General features: G+C 35.0%; 1 protein-coding gene across 4 annotated transcripts; it reads right to left on the reverse strand.

Moving 5' to 3' along the window:
* Positions 1 to 883: 883 nt before the first annotated feature.
* LOC6039096 (anoctamin-10) lies at positions 884 to 17,305 on the reverse strand. 4 transcript variants are annotated; one of them, XM_038254644.1, is made up of 7 exons: positions 17,186 to 17,305; positions 16,250 to 16,455; positions 10,537 to 10,996; positions 9,406 to 10,465; positions 1,883 to 2,400; positions 1,647 to 1,821; positions 884 to 1,178 (listed from the first exon to the last, which is right to left on the reverse strand). In XM_038254644.1, exons 2-7 carry the CDS (start codon positions 16,263 to 16,265, stop codon positions 1,104 to 1,106), a joined length of 2,304 nt encoding a protein of 767 aa, XP_038110572.1. In that variant the 5' UTR covers positions 16,266 to 16,455; positions 17,186 to 17,305; the 3' UTR covers positions 884 to 1,103. The 4 variants fall into 4 exon arrangements, with proteins under 4 accessions (XP_038110572.1, XP_038110573.1, XP_038110571.1 ...); XM_038254645.1 differs by lacking the exon at positions 17,186 to 17,305 and adding an exon at positions 17,041 to 17,154; XM_038254643.1 differs by lacking the exons at positions 16,250 to 16,455; positions 17,186 to 17,305 and adding an exon at positions 11,162 to 11,300.
* Positions 17,306 to 18,290: the final 985 nt, after the last annotated feature.

Here is an 18,290-nt window from a genome sequence, read left to right on the forward strand (position 1 = left end):
ACTTCAAAATTATAATAATAATTAAAGTTTAACCATCTGAAAACCAGTTTAAATGCATTTTCCCGCGTTTATAATCATATTTAGCATGTTTCAACACCTTTGAAAACATTTTAAATTTTCGCTGTCGTGGCATCTTGTCGCAAGCGCATTTTGGGCAAAATTGAGTTAAGATCGCCAATTTGTGCAGCTCACCATTTGACCTTATCAGATGGATATTCCTGAGATATTGAAAAAAATCGAAAAATTCTGTGCATTGTTTCACTCTTCTTATGAAAGAAGTTACGATCTTGTCGTGCTATCTTGACACACCATGAAAATTGCTGTAAGTGCGACAACTGGTCAAAGGGATTTCAGGTCAGAACGCGTTTGACACACGTTCAAGGCCTACTACCGTAAACATTTGTTATTATAACTCGGGACGCTGCCAACCATATTCAACCAAACTTCGGGGCAATGCACAGAATGGTCAACCAAACAAAACGTGTTTGTTATTGTTTAAAATGCGTTTTTTTCGGAACGTCAAAAAGCAACGTGCGACAAGGTAGCGTCGACTTGAAAACGGTGCACTTTACCAAAAATTAAGTTTAGTCATTGTCGTCCGATTGATAATTTAATATTGAATCTTAAACATTATTTTCGAAATTTTGTTTGATAATTTTTGTGATTCCAGAATTTGCACTACCCTAAACCCCAGCACAAAAGATGCCGGTTGCGTTCTTAACTCATTTTGACCCTAAAATCTACGTGCAACAAGATAGCACGATCACGACGAAATGGTGAAATTTTAGATAGCCAAAGATCGAAAACCAGCGAGACCACAATTTAGAGAGGAGTTTAAGAGAACGAAATTTGTTGGGATTGTGAATCAAGCAAAACCACTTTGTTTATATTTGTTTAACAATTTCATTTTATTTTTCACTTAAAACCACTGATTTATACACTTAAGCTCCAGTAAAAACAACACTGTTGATCACAATTTCCAAAACCGTGAGATGTGCGTGTATTTGAACAATCTGAGCAAGTTTGTTTAAAAGAAAACCCTTGACGTAACACTTCTACATAGACTAGTACTTTTAAACAGTTCTGTTGCACGATTAACCCTTTCACGTTAGCATCGAATGGGAGTCGAACACGCTGCGGAACCGCCGGAACAGCAGATTTCGAGATCGCTGAGCATTCTGGTTGGTGTTGTGCGATAAAATTTGATATTGATAAACTTTGAACATTTAATTCAAATAAGTACACAATTGCTAAGAAAGCTTATCGTAGCTGGTTAGAAGCTGTTAATTGCTGTAACACTTTTCCAAACTGTTTTTTTTTCTTGTAAAAATGTTTAAAAATCGGAATTAAATATTAGATATCACACATTGGCACTCGTTTCGATTGTTAAGCTTTGCTAAATGATGGCGGTCAGCGTTTGTTTTGTACGAAAATATACTTTATGGTTATTGTAGGTAATGTGTAGGCACGTGTGTCTGCTTTTCAGCGGGTAATGACGAGCGCATCGTGGGGGTGGTTTGGAAGTCTGTGCACCTCTAGTCCTAGAAGAAGAATCAAACGGCTTGGTTGGTTAGTATCAAATCAAATCGAAGGAAGAAAAAATTAATCACTCTTTCTAGTGAAACTTTGCAAACAACAAAACGTACCTCTCGTTTCAGTGCTTGCCGGGATTCGTAGTCCGCTTTGGCCAGGGCCACCCTCACCCAGAGGGGCGTATCGGGGATGGCCTTGTAGATGAACCACGTCAGGCCCAGCAGGACGTGCTCGATGACTAGAAAGGCGATGGCGTACGCCTCTGCACTAAAGTTGGTCGCCAGTTCCCTGAACAAGAAAAAAAAATATCAAACTGAACCCAGCAAAGTTAACCTCCAAAAAATCCTACCTCATCTGCGGGGACAGATACAGAATGCCACAGTTGGTCATGATCGAAATGACGGCCAGCGTCTCGAAGGCCAACTGCCAGGCGCCGATGTTCTTGGTGCGACGCGCAAAAGGTCGCTTGAAGAACGAACACAGCTTATAAGCGTCCAACCGGATCTCAATGACGTTATTCAAAATCGCCCAAAAGGCCGTCATGGGCGCCACCGACGAAAACAGCACCACGTACCCAAACTGAATGTACAACTCCAGGTAATCGTCGTACGTGTTGTACTCCTCCAGGATGTTCTCCTTGCGATTCCGCACGATCCGCGGGTCGTCCCCGTCCAGCGAGAGTACGCCCAACTGGTCCAGTTCCTCAAAGTCGCGCTCCAGCCGGTCGTAGTGGGACTTGGTGAAGAGTCGCGTCGTCATGAGGCCTACCTTCTTCTTGAGGTACGGATAGAGGTTTTCGAGCACGTTCTGGACGAACTGCAGCACGATCAGCTGCATCATAAGTTGGGTTTTAAGCATTTTCATGTCCTGGTAAGGGAAAGGAGAGATTTGTTACACAAATAATTACGCTATTTTAAACATCCTATGTCGTTTTTATCGAGCAAATCTGTGGGATTTGGAACAACGATTTTTTTTTTGGATTTCTGATTTGGCTTAATTTTGTGGGTTCTTTTCTATGAGTAAATAACCATTTTGCATCAGGCATCATCCACAAATACTTTTTTTCTTGTTTTATTTACCCCCTCTTTCTCGTAGCATTTTCCCATATAAAATAAATATTTGGATTGTCATAAATCCTCAGACCCCTTATTCAACTTTTAATGCTTAAAAGTGCAATAAACAAATATATTTTTTTGTAACTAACTAATTTTTTTTTATCCTTTCCGGTGCCTACAATTTTGACGAAGTCACCAAATTAATCAGATTGTTTAATTCAAAAGAGCAAAAAAAAAAAATCAACAAAAGTTCATTTTTTTAACATTGAACCAATGGTTCCGAGATATCGTCAGTTGAAAAATGTAGGCGCAAGATGACAATGAGAAAAAATCGTTTTTCACCAAATTTAAACTTCAAGAGGTTGTATCTCATCTACCAGCTTTCCATTCTACAAAGTCTGCAATGAAAATTATAAAAAAAGCTTTTCCTACTCGAAATATTATGAAATTGCAATACACACGGAAAAATTAAATTCCAGTAATCGTGTTCACGTTTATAGTGCACATCTGGAGTTTTTTTTGAAAAGGTCCAATAAACCAAATTTCTAGTTTTTGCTTTTTAGGTTTTTTTGAAACCGCCTTGAGTCATGGGTATTAAAAAACACCCAAAAAGCAAAAACTGAAAATTTGTTTTATTGGACCTTTTCAAAAAAAAAAAAAAACTTCAGAAATGAAAAAAAAATCATTTAATTAATTTTAAAATTTTGCTTGCAATTATTGGGTTTTTTTTCAAAAAAAATTACAGATCCATAATAAAGCGAAAAAGATGCTTTTTTCGTTCATATAAAATTCAAATTTAAAAGTACGTTTTAACTTTTAGGGAATAAAAGTGAAATAAATAAAACTAGGCACTTTTTTCCATGAAAATCTCGTCTCATTTCTTCACATATTTTGGAATTTTAATATGCTGTCCGCAAAATTGTAAGGAAGTTTGCATGAAAAAACTTGTGATGGATTTTACTTTACAAAATGCGGTCAACAAATTTTATATACCGGATTTATTTTTTTTTACAAATATCACTTAAAAAAAATTTTAGTTCGTCGACAACACATTGGTCCAAACTTCTGAATGGCCTTCAAGATGCGGGTTTTTGTCCCTTAAAACATTAAAAAAATAAAAAAGAGAATGTCAAAATTGTATGTAGATTTGTATAAGTGAACAGATGACACAAAATGTCTTCTTTGGTAATAGGGAAGGCCCCCACAAAGTTTGAGCCAAATCAAAATATAGAAAAGAGCAATTCTCTGAGATTTCGGTAATTCGTTTTTTTTGTATTTTTTAATCCGGCTGAAACTTAAAGTAAAGAAGCTATTTTGCATCATTAGTTTGTCCATATAATTTTCCATACAAATTTGGCAGCTGTCCATACAAAAATGATATATGAAAATTTAAAAATCTGTGTCTTTTGAAGGAATTTTTTGATCGATTTGGTGTCTATGTGTCACTATTTTTATTATTATTTTTTTAATGTTTTTTTTTCAGAAGTTTCCAGGTTGTGCAAAAAAATTTTGACCCAGTTATTAATTTTTGAATAAATACTGATTTTGATTTGATTTGATTTGATTTGATTTGATGTGATAATAAGAATTACAGTGGCTCAGACTCAAAGGGAGCATCTTTAAATAAAAAAACTAACCTAATCCACCTATGTGGTTGATGCCTTCCTCATTTTTTACCAAAAATGGGTGATATGAGTGGTTTGGATACACATTTCAGCTTTGTTTAGTTCCACAAAAAAACACAGATATAACTTATGTGGTAATAACTCGAGACAGGGTTGCCAGATCTTCAATGTATTGGACTCATTGGAAAGGCCTTTCAATTACCTAACCAATGATGGGTCGGATGATGGATCCGGACATCGTTTACGTGCATATAATTGAGATCCGGATATTTGCGAAAACCCGTTTTTATACATAACTTTTGAACTACTTATCGAAACTTCAAACAATTCAATAGCGATGTATGGGACCTTAAACCAAGTCGAATGCAACTGGTTCGATCAAAATCGGTTCAGCCAGTGCTGAGAAAACTCAGTGAGAATTTTGGTCACATACATACATACACACACACATACACACACACATACACACACACATACACACACACATACACATACACAGACATTTGTTAAGCTTTCGATTCTGAGTCGATATGTATACATGAAGGTGGGTCTAGGAGCTTTTAATAAAAAGTTCATTTTCAGAGCAGGATTATAGCCTTACCTCAGTGAGGAAGGCAAAAAAAACAAAACAAAACAAATTTGCAATCATATAGTATTTTACTGAAATTTTGATAAAATGCACCGTGCAACTTTTTTTAGATAATTTTTTTGAAAATAGTCGCAGTTTTTCATTTGTTTTAAATTAGTGCACACTTTGTTTGCCCACTTTTGCAAACAATATTTTGAAAAGCTGAGAATATTTTAATCAATATTTTTCTCTTTTGAACTTTGTTGATATTTCCATGCAAAGGTTTAAAAACAGGAAAATTGATGTTTGCTAAACAATATTTTCGTAAATCAGTATTGATGCAAAAATTCATAACTACGTCGCAAGGGGAAAATAGTTTAGTAGTTTAATTCTTAAGGATTGTCTAATTACTACATCTATTGACCTCTGTCAGTTTCCAGCTGTCTGCCGCGCCCTTTTAGGCCCCCAACAGGGTGCGAGCCCTGTTTTTCAGCTTTGTCAGACTTTTTTCGGAGTTATTGGAGGTTACTGTCGGAAGGAGATTCTCTTCCCCTGAGGACACCGTGAGTGATTTTGCTTGTTCGCGTCCAACCACCCCCTTTTGGCCCTTCATACGGCAGTAATTTGAAGATGCTCTCTTTAAGTCTGAGCCACTGTAATTCTAGGCAACCGCTACATAGGTAATCCTTGTGGCCCTGTTGGTTATCTCATCAAATCAAATCAAAATCAAAAATTCGTAACTCGGTCAAAAATTTTTAGCACAACCTGGTGACAAAAAGTTAAGTTAAAAATCACCAATTTTTTTTACCGTGTATCATTTCTTTTTCAGTGTAGTCCTTATCCATACCCTGTTTGAAAAATGTCGCACGTCGTACGAGCTGTCGCGCGGTTTTGATTTTACCGTTTCGATATCGATTGGTCGAAAGGACGACAAACGTACGACAAACACTTGACATGACCGACATTGTTTTTCCATCGATTTTCCATTCAATTTGAAGTCAAGATTTTCGTCGACGCAGTTTGACAGTTCTCTCTAGTTGGACTTGTTTGGACTTGATCAAATCAGAGAAACTTTGAATCGATTCGAACCAGTTTTACGTTGCAGTAAGGTTTCGTGTGGATTTTGGCAGGTTGATTGGTAAGTTGTGTTCCTTTTTTACCGGAAAGTTTCGGTCGGAGTGGGCGAGCGGCTTTATCATAACAATATATTCCAGATTTCCTGATTTCAGCCTTCGTGATGGTGGAGGAGGAGGAGAACGGGACCCATCGTTACTCCAGCGGGCCTTGCCGGAAGACGGGAGGGAAAGGAACCGGTCTGCGATCGAGGAAGCGAATTGGCGTTTAACTTTCCGCTGGAGGTGGCGGTGCGTGCCATACCCAAGGAGGAGGAGGATCAAACGCCAAGTAATTGATGAGGTGGCGTTTCTGATCCGCCGGAGGTTTTTATACGGTGAGTTGTTGTTGAAACGATAGAGGGGGCAAGAGTATTGAATTCCCTTCTCTATGGAGGGGGTGTGCCTCCCATTTGAAAAATAAATGAGGACGATGAAAATGTGCGTGGGGGAGGGGAGAGGGGGGGGGGGGAGAATAAAATTAAAAACCTGATTATCAAAAATTCTAAACAATAAAATTATTTTTCTTTAAATTCTCAAACTTTTCGATTTCACAAATAAAGTATGATTTGGTTTGAAAATTAAATAAAATTAAAATAATATAATTATTAGATTTCCTCAATTCAATTCTGTTTATTTCTTTAGTTATCTTGGTTATCTTTTAACAATAGTTTTAAAAATAAATTATAAAATTATTAAAGTATAAAATTATAAAAGTATATAATTAAAAAAGTATAAAATTATAAAAGTATAAAAGTATAAAATTATAAAATTAAGAATTGTAAATTATAAAATTATAAAACTATAAAATTATAAAATTATGAAATTATAAAATTATAAAATTATAAAATTATAAAATTATAAAATTATAAAATTATAAAATTATAAAATTATAAAATTATAAAATTATAAAATTATAAAATTATAAAATTATAAAATTATAAAATTATAAAATTATAAAATTATAAAATTATAAAATTATAAAATTATAAAATTATAAAATTATAAAATTATAAAATTATAAAATTATAAAATTATAAAATTATAAAATTATAAAATTATAAAATTATAAAATTATAAAATTATAAAATTATAAAATTATAAAATTATAAAATTATAAAATTATAAAATTATAAAATTATAAAATTATAAAATTATAAAATTATAAAATTATAAAATTATAAAATTATAAAATTATAAAATTATAAAATTATAAAATTATAAAATTATAAAATTATAAAATTATAAAATTATAAAATTATAAAATTATAAAATTATAATATTATAAAATTATAAAATTATAAAATTATAAAATTATAAAATTATAAAATTATAAAATTATAAAATTATAAAATTATAAAATTATAAAATTATAAAATTATAAAATTATAAAATTATAAAATTATAAAATTATAAAATTATAAAATTATAAAATTATAAAATTATAAAATTATAAAATTATAAAATTATAAAATTATAAAATTATAAAATTATAAAATTATAAAATTATTAATTAATTAAAATTATAAAATTAATTTTCAAATTGTATTATTCTTAAAATTCTTGATATTTTCAAAACTGTTTTTAAAAATATCAAAGATTTTATTTTTATTTTAAAATTATTCAGATATTTAAAATTTTAGTGATTCTAACATTCGAACATACCAAAATTGTTTAAAACTGTAAAGTTCATTGCTTCTTTAAACCAAGGACTTCAGAGTCCCAAGAAACACATGCACCTTAAATTAAAAAAAAAAAAAAAACAAAATTCTCCATACAAATTTTTGATAACGTTGCTGTTGATTTTTTATCTGAAACTTAAAATGTTTAAATGAAATTTTTTGTTGTGTATTTTTTTGTCATTTTTCCTAAAAATTTACAAGTTTTAAATGACTACATTTTTTAATTTTACATTGAAAGTTAAATTTTACATTTCAAGTTATATTTCGGATGATTTAGCCGAATGATGTAATCTTTTTTTCAGGTAACCAAAAATATTCCAATCGAATCCTGCTAACAACCCAGCGTTTCCGTGTTGTCCCACGGAACGGAAACTGTCACGATCGCAAAAACACCTGCACTGGAAGTGCGTAAACCGACGTTGTCCCGTACTCCGAAGGCCATCAATCCGTGGGAAATAAACGGAAGCGCCGTTCCAGTGCCGTATCTACACGCAGGCGTCGGCTCGAAAAGATGGCTGACCAAATCCGATCAAGATGCCGAAGCGACGAGATGAAAGGCCAACTGGAAGACAACGCCAAAAACCACGTGAAGATCGCGACACACAACAAGTAATATTAATGAATGTTTGTGAAATCGAGTGAAAAAGATTAAGTAACAGAAAAAATACATCTGAAAATAATCTAAAAATAAAAAAAAAGTTTATTTTTACTGCCACATAACCTAAAAACCCGAAAAAACAGCACACGACAAAGGCACGACAACCTAAATAACAAAACCGTGCGACATCGGTCGAATGTCGTACGACAATGTCGAACAATTTCGATGATCGATCGCACGACAAATACGACATTTTGGTGCAAAAACGTATGACATTCGTGCGAATGTCGCACGACATTGTCGTGCGACGTCGTACGATTGCACGGACGACAAACGACGGACGTCCGACGGACTTTTCAGTCAGGGTACCTACAACTTTGCCCAAGACACCAAATCGATCAAAAAATTCCTTCAAAAGATACAGATTTTTGAATTTTCATACATCATTTTTGTATGAACAGCTGTCAAATTTGTATGGAAAATTATATGGACTGTAGGGATTCTGGGTTGCAGGATTGAATATGTAATAAATTATTAAATAGTAGTATTTATTATAAGATTGATATAATTCATAAACAAGAATTTAGAGCGCAACAAAAAGTGCGCACCTTCATGAATATTGCCTTGTTAGCTGATTGCGGATTGAGTGCGAGAGCGCGCTAGCGAGCTGCGCAACTAGCGAGAAAACAACGAGATGCGCGCGGCCGGCGAAAGGGAGAATGAAGATTGTCAAATCAGTTTTGTGGTTAATTTGTGTGGAATAAGACGTGTTGTTTGTTAATTGCAAAATATCTGTGTTTTTATTATGAAAGAAAGTCCCCGATCACGACATGGACAAACTTATGATGCAAAAAGGCTTCTTTGGGCATACCGAAGGCACCAAAAAGTTTTAGTCGGATAAAAAATACAAAAAATAAAATTGCATTAAAGACTGATTTCGAAGAGAATTGCTCAAAAAATAAAAATGGTTGTAATCGGCCGATTTCGTAGCTAATTTTTCAGATATAATATGATCCGTGCCAGTCTGAATATTAGAAAAAAATGTTTTAGCGCACTTATTAGCACTTTGCCTTGGTTGACTATGAATAAAAAATAATCATTTTATTCTGATTTCACCAAAAGCATGTTTTCATTGACTTAGTGCTTAACAAACTTAAAATCAAAATTCATGAAGAGAAAATGTTAGAGGCTTAGTCTCTTATTAGGCTCTTATTTAGATTTGCAACACTCACCTGCAAAACGAACGCAATGTAGAACAGGCACAAAAAGTTGTTCACAAACTCGAGCACGATCAGCTTGTTGACCCGATGCCGCTCGTACTGGCTCTGCGTGCGATGATTCTCCCGATCGGTCAAAAACGTCGCCAGCCGGTCGTACAAAATGGTCGAAAGTGCAATGTAAACCGCGTTCACAATCGACGGGACGTACATCACCAGTGCGTCCAATCCGAACGATTCCGCCAGTTGTTCTTCCACGTAGAACTGGAAGATCGTCACGAAGGCTGCGATTGAGATACACAGGATGATGATGGGGGCCGTTACGAAGTACATTTGGACGTAGGTTTTCCACTTGGGGAATTGCGGGGTTAGTTTGCCGGTGATTGGATCCCGTCCCAGCTTGCCGTAGTAGCCGACGCGCGGTTCGTCCAGGTTGGTCATCGTGATCGTTCCCCAGCGGTACGCATGGGCTGATGATTTGCGCTTCCAGAGCTCCAGGAAGACCTTCATCCAGACGACGTAGAATATACAGAAAAAGGGGACGGTTTCCGTTTCTTCCGAGAGGACCATCTGGAGCAGTCCTAGTACGGTGGGGACGATCAACGCGTACGTGTAGAATCCCAGGAAGGAGAAGTACATGCCGACACTCTCCCCGAAGTAGTCTCGGATTTCGTCGATCGGTTGGTGCTTGGTCGGTTTGACCCACACGTGGCGCAACTTTCGCAGTCGTGGTTTGCAGTGCAGTGAGTAAAAGTTGGTGATGATTTCTTTGTGTTGGGCGGCTTGAATGATTGACTGACCATGGTACAGCTGGATCTTTGTTCCCGGGATGTGGTGCTCGTGTTCCGCTGCTCGAATGTTCTCGAGCGCATACTTGATGACGATCTGTCGATCAGCGGGCGTCAGGATGTCCTCGAGGGCCATGTTTTCGTCGTAGAAAAAGTCATCCAGACAGGCCACGTTGAAGTTCCGGATGATGCCGGTTTTGCTGCGCTTCATGAAGCCCATGTCGTCGGCGATCTCGAGGAACTTCATCTGCGTAGCGGAGATGTGCAGGACGAGGGACTGGGTTTCTCTGGAAAATAAAATAAAATATTGATATTAACCGAAGCTTCTCAATCACGATGTCGTTCAAGTCAAACTTACTTCGTCAACGGCTCCTTCCTCACCAACAGCTCCGCCCCTCCGTCAACCTTCTTCCCCCGGATCTTATCGATGATCCACTGCACCGACTCCGACGACGCGTCCTCGCTGAACTCCACCACCATGTACGAGTCCCCGAACGTTTCCTGACCGTCTTCTCCTCCCGTCGCCCCACTGCTACTGCTCAACAGTCCACCGCCTCGCTTCCTCAGTCCATCCGCGCCCCCTCCCGAGGGGACCATTTCCGCGTCAAACGCCACGCCCTTTTTGGCTTTGCCTTTCCGGCGATCCTTCAGCACCGACCGAATCTCGTCCATCTTTTCCTGCTCCTCGTTGTGGTGCATGCTCTCCAGGGCGTTCAGTTGGGAGTTTCGCTGCCGCATCGACGGAATCGTTGGCTTCCGGTTGATGCCGATCTCCTCGATGATTTCCTCCTCGTCGTCGCCGAAGCCGATCATTTTGTCTAAAATTATGAAATTTTGATGAAATTAAAAAAAAACACAAAAAATATAATTGAGTTCAACAGTGCTGAGAAACCTTCAAAAATACCAATTTTTCCGTGAAGTTAGCCTAAATTTTCATTCTATTTTTTCTAAAAAAAACGAAAAACCTTCAACGTTCAACCTACTCCATCTGCGGGAACTGTTCATCAAGCGCCTTAGCCACGTTTTCGGGCTGCCTTTCGTTAGAGAGCGTTTACGGCGAACGCGAACCATTTTTCTGGGGCGTAGTGGATCCGGCAACAATGTGGGAGCTGATGGTGATGGTGGAGGAGCGATTCTTGTGGAGGCGATGGAGTTTTCGAAAATTTCATTCAAAAAAGCTGTTTTTGTTTTCGGTGAAATGAGGATAATTGAAACACTTTGTTTCATTTAGACTCAGTGTTTTTACACTAAAAATTCCAAGCGCTCCAACAAAAATGTATTTTGTACGAATTAAATCCTACTGAAACAAATCGATTATTCGAAGTCTCCAATACATAAAGACTTCTAAGAAACTTATGGTACACTCAACCCCCGGTGGTTGGTCACTTTTTCGTTTGACACTTTTTTAGTTTGTACCCCGTTGGTTGGTCAAAGTCAAACTAAAAAGTGACGAACTGTCACTTTTTACACGGCGCTCACGAACACTATCAAAACAAACGTTTGGTAGTGTGTGTGAACTCCGTGTAAAAGGGGTGTCAAACTAAAAAGTGACCCCGTTCGTTTGACAACAGTTGGTGTCAAACCATCGGGGTTTGAGTGTACTCGAATCATGAAAAATAAATATTCTTTGAATTTACATATTGAGTAATACCAACCACACGAAATCGGGAAAAGTTGCCTCGACCCCTCTTCGAATTACGTGAAACTTTGTTCTACGGAGTAACTTTTGTTTCTGATCACGAATCTGAGGTCCGTTTTTTGATATCTCGTGACGGAGGGGCGGTACGACCCCTTCCATTTTTGAACATGCGAAAAAATACATGTTTTTCAATAAATCGCAACCTGAAATGGTGATGAGATGAAAATTTGGTGTCAAAGGGACTTTTATGAGGCGTACTGAAAAGTCCGAAAAAAACACACAAAAAATTCACAAACTCTGTCATTTTCCGTTGCCTAACTGTAAAAAGATTGGGACAATGTCATTTTAAGGGAAAGGTGATGTCCTTTTCGAATCTTTATGGTCCCTAACCCAGAAGAGTAATTTTTAATTAGAATTTTTATTTTCATTTTAAAATTCTTGTTTTTTTTTCTAAATTTGCTGGGTTATTTTTTAGAGTGTTATAATGTTCTACAAAGTTGAAGAGCAGACAATTACAAATAATATGTAAACATAAGAGTTGTATTGTTAAATGTTTGCACATTTTGATGAGTAAGACAAGAAACAACTTTGTAGAAGGTTGCAAACCGCTAAACATTTTGAAAATTATGTTTTGTCTAAGTTTTTGAATATATGGGTACACCCACATTAACCAGGAACATAAATACAAATATGATTTGAAATCGAAAATGTACTACATATTACTGTAGCAAGCTTCAAAAGTCATTTTTCATGAGTATAAAATAAAGATAAAATTTTATAAAATGTTTTCTGTAGAAAATGCACTTAAAAGTAGCAATAAAACTCGAGTCTTCCAATTCAGAATGCTGGAAACACCGTCACAAACATTTTTGTTTGAACAAAAATTAAATAGTATTTTAACAAAAAAAAATCTTACAGAAACTTTCTTTCCTAACTATTTGAACAAAAATCAAGACATATATTTTTTTAAGATGAGATTTAAGATGAGAGTCTTATAAACTTGTAAAATATTGCTAATTCCTTGATCATTTAATACAAAAAAAAAACTGAAACAATCATTTCATACTAATGAAAAGTATTTCCCCTAAAGCTAGCAACAGTTATTTGCAGTATAATTTCGAGTATAAAACATGTTTTGTATCCATGAAACTAGTTAGTGTTTGATTAAGGAAATATTTCGGTTGTATCAGCTGATTCCAAGCTGAATCAGAGCAGACCGGTGTTATTTGTATACAACAATTATGTAATAATCTATTTGTTCTTGTAAAATAATAATTCAATACGGTTTTATTATTTTATTATTTGAATAAATCCCACATATTCAAAAATTCGGTAATTTTCAAAATGTTTAGCGGTTTGCAACCTTCTACAAAGTTGTTTCTTGTCTTATTTTGCACATTTTGGTCATTAAAATACACATGAGCAATTCTCTACCAAAACCGGAAATGGATTTTATTTGTATTTTTTGATTTGGCTCAAACTTTGTGGGGGCCTTCCCTATGACCAAATATGCTATTTTGTGTCATTGGTTCACCCATACAAGTCTCCATACAATTTTGGCAGCTGTCCATACACAAATGGTATGTAAATATTCAAGCAGCTGTAACTTTTGAGTGAATTTTCTGATCAATTTGGTGTCTTTGGCAAAGTTGTAGGTATTGTTGAGGACTTTTGAGAAAAAAATAGGTACACGGAAAAAAAATTTGCAGATTTTTTTATCAACTTTTTTTTCACTAAAACTCAATTTCCCAAAATACGTATTTTTTGATTTTCGAGATTTTTTGATATGTTTTAGGGGACAAAAATTCGCAACTTTTGAGCCATAGAGAAACATGGTCAAAAAATCTGCCGCCGAGTTAGGAATTTTTTAAAAAATAGTGATTTTCGGAAAAAATCGAAGTTGTATGCAATTGATAAGTACTTTACAGATTTTTTGATAAAGAGCTCCGTTTTCAAGATATAGCTACCGAAAGTTTGATTTTGGTGAAATATTTGCAGTTTTTCAATTTTTAAAAATAGTGACCATGAGTGACCATTTCTAAACATATATTTTTTTGAAAAGTTCAGAAAATTTGCTATAAAATTGTCTATGAGACATTGAAGATTGGACCGCTGGTTGCTGAAATACAGCAGCTTAAAGAAAAAGAAACACGAAAATTGAAGTTTTCTAAGTCTCACCCAATCAGCCCACCATTTTCTAATGACGATATCTCAGAAATTAATGATCCGATTTTCAATGTTAATACATGAAACATTCGTGAAGTTTTCCGATCTTTTCGAAAACAATATTTTGAAATTTTTAAAATCAAGACTACCATTTTAAATGGGCGTAATATTCAATATTTGGCCCTTTTAAAATGTTAGTCTAGATTTAAAAATTTTCTAAATATTTTTTTTCGAAAAGATCGGAAAATTTCACGAATGTTTCATATATTATCATTGAAAATCGGACCATTAATTGCTGAGATATCGTCATTAGAAAAAGGTGGGTTGTTTTGGTGAGATTTAGAAAACTTCAATTTTCGTGTTTCTTTTTCTTAAAGCGGTTCTATCTCAGCAACCCGAGGTCCAATCTTCAATGTCTCTTAGACAATTTTATAGCAAATTTTCTGAACTCTTCAAAAAAAAAAATTTTTAGAAATGGTCACTTATGGTCACTATTTTTAAAAATTGAAAAACTGCAAATATTTCGCTAAAATCAAACTTTCGGTGTCTCTATCTTGAAACCGGAGCCCTTTATCAAAAAATCTGTAAAGTACTTTTCGATTGCAAATTCAATTTTGCATTAAAAAATAATGTCAAACTTATTTTTGCATAAAATTTCATTTTTTTCCAAAAATCATTATTTTTTCAAAAATTCATAACTCGGCGGCAGATTTTTTGACCATGTTTCTCTATGGCTCAAAAGTTGCGAATTTTTGTCCCCTAAAACATATCAAAAAATCTCGTAAATCAAAAAATACATATTTTGGGAAATTGAGTTTTAGTAAAAAAAGTGTTGATAAAAAAATCTGCAATTTTTTTTCCGTGTACCTATTTTTTTCTCAAAAGTCCTCAACAATACCTACAACTTTGCCGAAGACACCAAATTGATCAGAAATTTCACTCAAAAGTTACAGCTGTTTGAATATTTACATACCATTTTTGTATGGACAGCAGCCAAAATTGTATGGAGACTTGTATGGGTGAACCAATGACGCAAAATAGCTTATTTGTTCATAGGGAAGGCCCCCACAAAGTTTGAATCAAATAAAAAAATACAAAAAATAAAAATGGTCGAAATCGGCCGATTTCGTAAAGAGTTGCTCATGAAACACATCATTTGACAAGTTTCCTGGACAGTTATTTAAAAGTTTCCAATAAATGATCAAGGATTTTAAAAGAAAAAACTTAAAATAGAGATATCTCAGAAATTTCCCGATGAAACATTTCGCTCTTAGAAGCATTGGAAAGCTGAGAAAATTTCCTATAAGACACTTTTGAAAGTAGTGATGACTATTTTTTCTTTTTAAGGTTGCCCAGAAAACACGCCGTGAATAAAGAGTGCACAGAAACCAAAGAAGTTGTTGTCTTCTTGTTCCAAAATTGACAAACTTACGGACCCAATCCTGCAACAATTTGATTGTAAAAATAGGCTAATTTTGTTGTCGCTTAGTAGACAGTACTTTAGGGGATGAAGAAAAAAATATTTGGATGATTCCCGTAGTTTTGAAAAGACTTAAATATCTGTAGCAAAAATCTTGGTGCAAAAGCTCTGGTTGATGTGCACCGTTAACCTCGTCCCTTTGACCAAAGCCTTTGGTTTGCCTTTTAATTTATTTCAGAAATTTTATGTCTGGTTAATTTTTATAGCAAAGACTACGAAAAAAACGGGAATTGACAATCATTTTTCGCCCAGAGTGAAATTTTAAGATTTTTTAAGTGGTCCACTTGGCGATAGAGAGTTGACATATGAAATATGAACGCATTAAAACCTTCATTATCATGAAATTCTTATTGTTGTTTATATGGTAGCACTGTGCCACAAAATCGGTCACAAGTTTGTGCTTTACCGTGATTTATATGGAAGCATGAGAGTCCCGATTAACACCCCTGCAACAAATTAAGTCAAGCAAAGTTTATCAACAGTTACAATTATTTCAAGTACTCGCACAATTATTTACAAATGCTTCCAATTAAAGCCACTTCAACTGAACTTTGCTCGCAGCTCGCAGGGAAAAATATAAAATTCCGAGATAACTAAAAATGCATGTAAGTTCATTCTTTGAGTTCATTTTGATTGCGAATGCTCATGAACAAAATGTGATTAAAATGTTTTATGTCATTAACATACGGTTCTAAATGGACTAGTTTGAATTACATTCTGAGGGTAAACAAATAAACAATATCTATGTTAAATCAAAAACTTCTTTCCAGGTCAGTTCTCACTCACCTCTAACATCATCCATTTCCAGATTGTTTTTTTGTTTCAGTCTTGTAGTTGCTGTTTCCAATATAAAATCGTTTGTCTGAACCTGTCGATTTCGCGTTCAATATGGTTGGCTGGCCTTCACACCTGCTGCGTTGTCACTGCCGTAAAGTTGCTACCCTGAACGCTTCTCTCTTCTCTGTACTGAGACGGGAAACAGACGGGACGGGCTAAAAATAAACATTAATGCATCTTAATTCCGATTTATTTTCACACGATTCGTTGCATTTTTGGGAATGCGATTTGCACTACGACCGATGTATTGGGTACTAATTGATTTGTGAAATTTTACAAAATATTGCAGCTTATAGTCAAGTCAGGCGAGTCTGAATCAATCGTCTACGCAGATAAACTTAAGGTTGTTTAAACGAGTGGCTTAGTTGTGTACGTCTCAGCTGTTGACCATCATGCACATCGTTGAGGTGAAACGCTAGTGACGATTATTCTTCTAGAAGTTGACAATCAGCTGCCAACGTGGTTTGTTGTTCTTCGCTGCGGTGTGGATATGCTTGATAGCTACAGCTTCGCTGAGTCTTATTCTTGAACCTCCAACCAGCCACATTGTAGGTTCATTGCCAAGTAGCAGTCGATGTTTGTGGAACAGAAATTCCCACAACTGAGTCAGAAGGGGTTTTAAAACCGCAATCACTTCTTCCTTCTTCACGTCAATACTGTGAATCTTTTGCTGTTTCAAGCTTATCTTTTTGACGATTATTTCTTTAGATTACGAATGTGTTATTCTTTTCAATTATCACCTAATCCCAATCTAAAGATCCTTCTTAACTCATAGAAAATCAACTTCCTCAAAATCCCCCCACAAAAAAATCTACTTATAAAGCAGTATTTCCTCTGATAGACCCCACTCAACGAGCAAAACAGAGAACACACTACAAATCGTACCGTCCTATTCACACTCCCTTCTTGAACGCAATGGCCGATCAGTCGACGCGCGTGTCGAACGTCCCGGTATGAACGTCGCGACGTCTCGTAGCTCACTGACCGGAATAGTCGTCGTCTCTCGGCGAGATGTAAAGATCTGTCGAATCAGCTTGTTCGAGTTTGGTGAGACGCCACGCAGTGTTTTGGTGAGTTTTAGGCTCACGATGTGAGCGCGTGAAATCGCGTTGAAACATTCTGAAAAAGCCGGCTCATCAAGAAAAAATATGCATGGATGAAAAAAAAAAAACGTAAGAAAGAAATTAATTAAAATAAAATTACTTGTTACGAGAATTTCATAAAAAATAATATAAGATTCATAATTGAAATAACATAAATTGACAAACGTTACAAAACTGTTGGCAATGTTTACTTTTTTTCAAATCATCTCACTAGTCTCAATTTTAAATTGAGAAAGAGTGTAAAATTCATAGAGATTCAATCGCACTGATTTTGGCTCACAAGAGAATGAGTTTCAACAATAAGAAAATTATATTTTTATGAACCAAAAATTATTTTTAGAAGAATTGGTTAATCATATTACACAATTCAAAACAATGAATTATTTTAACTTTTTGGTGCATTTTCATAAAAATAAATAATTACAGTTTGTTTTGGTTAACCCTCTACTAGGCATTTTTTTAATATTTTTATTTTTTCCGTGTTCATTTTGAGCAACTTTTTTTCTGCAAAAAACGTTACTTCTCTTGCATTTATCTTGTTTAGATTATGATTTTTTTGGTAGTTTTTGGCATATTCTACCACCTCCTTTCATTACATTTTGCCTATCTAATTTTTTCATGTTTTTTCAGTCACTTTTTCAATTTTTTGCTTGTTTTTCACATTTTCTGCTATAAAATGGCACCATTATTATTTAAATAGCTTAAAAATTCGTAGAGGCATAGTCTGGGACACTAGAAAAATTACTGCATACTTCTTTTCACTTAATATATAGGAAATGTTAGTAAAAAAACTCAGCCAAAGTTGACTTCTAAAAAAATGACATTTTCAAAAACATTGGCAAAGTTACAAGTAAACAAGTGAAACTTCCAACCCACAAATTTTCTAA

This window comes from Culex quinquefasciatus, chromosome 2 (assembly GCF_015732765.1).
Source record: "Culex quinquefasciatus strain JHB chromosome 2, VPISU_Cqui_1.0_pri_paternal, whole genome shotgun sequence".
Lineage (NCBI taxonomy): Eukaryota > Metazoa > Arthropoda > Insecta > Diptera > Culicidae > Culex > Culex quinquefasciatus.

Coding starts and splice junctions, on each gene's coding strand:
- LOC6039096 (XM_038254643.1), bottom strand. CDS start 11,249: ATGGTTCGCGTTCGCCGTAAACGCTCTCTAACGAAAGGCAGCCCGAAA. Junction 10,997..11,161: donor GAACAGTTCCCGCAGATGGA/GTAGGTTGAACG, acceptor TCATAATTTTAG/ACAAAATGATCGGCTTCGGC. Junction 1,179..1,646: donor GGCAAGCACTGAAACGAGAG/GTACGTTTTGTT, acceptor AACACCAACCAG/AATGCTCAGCGATCTCGAAA.